General features: G+C 37.7%; 1 protein-coding gene across 1 annotated transcript; it reads left to right on the top strand.

Moving 5' to 3' along the window:
* Window positions 1–501: 501 nt before the first annotated feature.
* On the top strand, window positions 502–3,676 carry LOC141708612 (pectinesterase). The gene is made up of 2 exons (XM_074512322.1): window positions 502–1,528; window positions 2,804–3,676. Exons 1-2 carry the CDS (start codon window positions 628–630, stop codon window positions 3,496–3,498), a joined length of 1,596 nt encoding a protein of 531 aa, XP_074368423.1. The 5' UTR covers window positions 502–627; the 3' UTR covers window positions 3,499–3,676.
* Window positions 3,677–3,948: the final 272 nt, after the last annotated feature.

The raw sequence follows: 3,948 nt of genomic DNA, 5'->3' as shown, positions 1-3,948 counted from the left end.
TTTCAAATGTATGAATATTTACCTTAATTATTATGATTAATCGTTCCTCATCATCTAAAATGTCTTTGATGAGACGCAGGTGAGGAACTAGGGAACCATCAATTTTAGTGCAATATTTTAAAAAATATGAAATAATTTAATTTGATCCTCTAAACATCACTAGGTCCCCCTAAACTATATTTCAGGTTCGGTCACTTGATGATACGTAAAGATGAATCTCTCAATATATTACAAGAAAAAGAGAATCTTAAGAGTAGGATTTTGAAAATCTACCTAAACGCAGGTCTTTGGGTGTTTATCTATTGTAGCTGCATGTTCTTTCATAATCCGCAAAGTACTAGTACTACTTAAACAGGAGCATATATTAAACTTTAGAAAGATGAGGACCAATATGCTGAATCTGATGCGGCGAAACATATTTATCTAATCATGTCCAGAGATCTCATACCTAACCGTTTTTTTTTAAAATTTTTTATGAGAATATCTGAGTTAATTTGTCATATGTGAGCTTAAAATTGACCATTTCTTCACCGACTTGTATCAAGTGGATGATCAAGCTTCCTCCATTATTTATATCACTAGGTACCCTATATATTGTAAACACATAAGCTCATTAATTTCATAAAAATGGCCTTGCATCTCACAGCCATTGCAGCATTCTTGCTCACATTCACTTCACTAAATATCATTGTATCCCCAAAATCAATCAAAATAGCAAGCTCAGCTTGTGATGGCACATTATATCCTCAGCTTTGTGTCTCAACTCTCTCCACATTCCCTAATCTCCGCAAGAAAACCCTCCCTCAGATCATTTCTGCGGCGGTCAATGTTACTGTCGTCCAGGTAAAAGCCACTGCCTCCAATTCCTCTGGCATTCGTCGTAAAATTCCCCACTTGGATGCGCGTGACAAGCGTGCGCTGCAAGACTGTGTGGAGCTACTCGGCCACACTGTTACTGAGCTTAATACTGCAGTTTCTGATCTCTCATCCAACAATCACTACTATGACTTGCAAACCCTACTCAGTGGTGCAATGACGAATCAGTACACGTGTCTCGATGGTTTCGCGTATAGTGACTCTAATGTTCGTAGCTACATTGAGGAATCCATAACCGACATTTCGCGCCATGTCAGCAATTCACTGGCATTGGTGACCAAAATTAAACAGGCAGCTTCCAGGAATGAAGTGTTTCCGGAGTACGGGAGAGTTGAGGGCGGGCATCCGTCATGGATTTCGAGAGAAGATAAGGCGGTAGTGGAGGCGACCGGAGAGGTAAATTATGATCTAGTGGTGGCCAAGGATGGGAGTGGGAATTTTACTACGATAGGGGCGGCTGTGGCAGCAGCCCCGGATCGTAGTAAGAAAAGATTCGTAATATATGTAAAAGCAGGGGCTTATTACGAGTATGTTGAGGTGGAGAGTAAGAAGACCATGTTGATGTTAGTTGGAGATGGGATTGGAAACACACTTGTGAAGGGTAACAGGAGTGTTGTTGATGGCTGGACCACTTTCCGATCTGCTACAGTTGGTGAGTTATTTACTCCTCCTCTAATACCATCTACTCACCATTACTGTACATAAGCATTTATAGACTTATTATAAGATCACAAAAGCTTATTACACAAATTTAAATACTAACACACGTGGTTATATCGGTTGAATGGTTAACATTGCAAAATAATTTGTTGAGGTACAACTTTTGGGCTAAACCATTTAATTACCTTTTAGTATAGTTAAACTACTGGTTTGAAATGTTTCTACTTTTGATAATGCATAACAGCTAAAGTTGCATAAGCGTTTGAAAAGTTATACTGGATTATATGGTGCACTTGTGAAACTGATGTTGATGTTTAAGCTTTTATTCAAGTAGAATGAACGTGTTGAAGGGTGGAATAATAGTACGTAGAGACGACGGTGATGATGATATTGATGTTATCGAGATACATATTATTGTAAGCATGCTTGCATGGTCCTGCTTCTCCGGCCTCCGCTAACAAATCTTCATAATTGGAAATCACACCAAACCACTCGCTTCATGACTACCATTACTTTCGCTTCATGATTATTACTTGTCCTTCCTTTTTTTTTTACTTGTACAGTGGTAGTTTTGCAGAAAATTAGCTATTAATTTAATCCAATATGTAGATAATCGTTTGAACTTTTCGATGTCATATCAAGGCTCTATATAAACCGGTCACAACTTACAAACTACTAATAGACTATTTTATTCGGATTAGGGTAAAGGTATTTGACATGAATACGTGTGTAAGTATCCGATATGACAATATTTAGAAAAAAATACATATTTTTTTCTGTACAACTCCAAATATTCATATATGAGTGTCAATTGCCCGACACGGAAGGGTAAAATAAAGAGTATTAATAACATGGCTAACAGATTATTAGCGTGTATATATGTTAATACACACGTTCTTTTTAAAAATATGAGTTCTTGATTCCCGATAAATCAGTGTGGGATGAATGTAATTTGTGCAAATTAAAGATGGTGGGCTGGTGGCACAAACTTATTTTGTCTCAGATTTTGTGTGTAAACATATGTAACTTTTGTATTCGAGCGACTACACAGTGCATATATGAACGTGTACAATAATTTTGTGAATTTTGGTACTAGTGTTTTGTATCTCTACCTTGGTTCCTTTCCACAAAGATGGCAGAGTTTTTGTTTTTATTTGTACCACTGTTTGATTCGTTTGAAAGTTTAAACTATGTGGTTAAAATCTTACTGATGGACCCATGTGAATATTCTAACAAACTTGTTTAATTTGTTTCAACTAACGTGCAGCCGTAGTGGGAAACGGATTCATAGCCAAAGGAATTACATTCGAAAACTATGCTGGACCAAGCAAACACCAAGCAGTAGCACTTCGAAGTGGTTCAGATCTTTCAGCGTTTTACAAATGCAGTTTCGTGGGATACCAAGACACTCTCTACGTGCATTCTCTTCGACAATTTTATCGTGAATGTGATGTGTATGGCACTGTGGATTTCATATTTGGCAACGCTGCTGTGGTGTTCCAGAACTGCGCTCTCTATGCTCGTAAACCAAATGAGAAGCAGAAAAACATTTTCACTGCACAAGGAAGGGAAGATCCTAACCAGAACACTGGCATTTCGATCATCAACTCAAAGCTCGCTGCAGCTGTTGATTTAATACCCGTGCAGTCTTCGTTCAAATCGTACATTGGACGTCCGTGGAAATTATATTCAAGAACGGTCATTCTTCAATCTTATATCGGTGATTTAGTTGAAGCTGCGGGGTGGTTAGAATGGGATGGGGAATTTGCGTTGTCTACTCTCTACTACGGGGAGTATTCGAACCGCGGTCCGGGCTCGAATACAAGTAGTAGGGTGACATGGCCTGGTTACAGAGTCATCACAAACAGAACAGAGGCTAGCCAATTTACTGTTGGCAGTTTTATACAAGGTGGGGATTGGCTAAATTCTACTACTGTTCCGTTCTTTCTGGGTTTGAGCTGAACTCATTGTTCATGTCACATTTTTTAACTTACGTATCGGCTCCCTATTATTATGAATAAGCCCATGCGGTAGGAATACAAACTGTTGTTTTATTTTGCGAAACTCTGTTACCTTGGCGGTTTTATTAAAATACTATCTTGGGCCCTATTTGTATGGGCCTGGCCTATTAAGAACCAAACTCACATATATTGATAAAATAACGTTTACATGTCTATATTTTAGACCAGTAGAACTTAATTACTCTATTGGGCTTCGATCGCAAGATTCCGAATATTAAGATTTTTATTATATGGCGTAGTTTCGTTAATTTTTTATGTTCAAATGGGAAGAAATGCGATGGTAATTAAAATCAAACAATGATTTTTAACAACTTTGATCGTTAAAACTATTGTTGCGAATCATATATTGAATAGTTTGTTTAGTCCGTCGGATTTTAAATTTGGAAGTTTG

This window comes from Apium graveolens, chromosome 2 (genome assembly GCF_009905375.1).
Source record: "Apium graveolens cultivar Ventura chromosome 2, ASM990537v1, whole genome shotgun sequence".
Lineage (NCBI taxonomy): Eukaryota > Viridiplantae > Streptophyta > Magnoliopsida > Apiales > Apiaceae > Apium > Apium graveolens.
The sequence above is the reverse complement of the archived record's forward strand: the minus strand, read 5'-3'. Positions and strand labels throughout refer to the sequence as shown.

Excerpts from the sequence above, each read along its gene's own strand:
- LOC141708612 (XM_074512322.1), top strand. The coding sequence starts at position 628 with ATGGCCTTGCATCTCACAGCCATTGCAGCATTCTTGCTCACATTCACT. Across the intron at positions 1,529-2,803 it reads TTTCCGATCTGCTACAGTTG|CCGTAGTGGGAAACGGATTC; the intron begins GTGAGTTATTTA and ends ACTAACGTGCAG.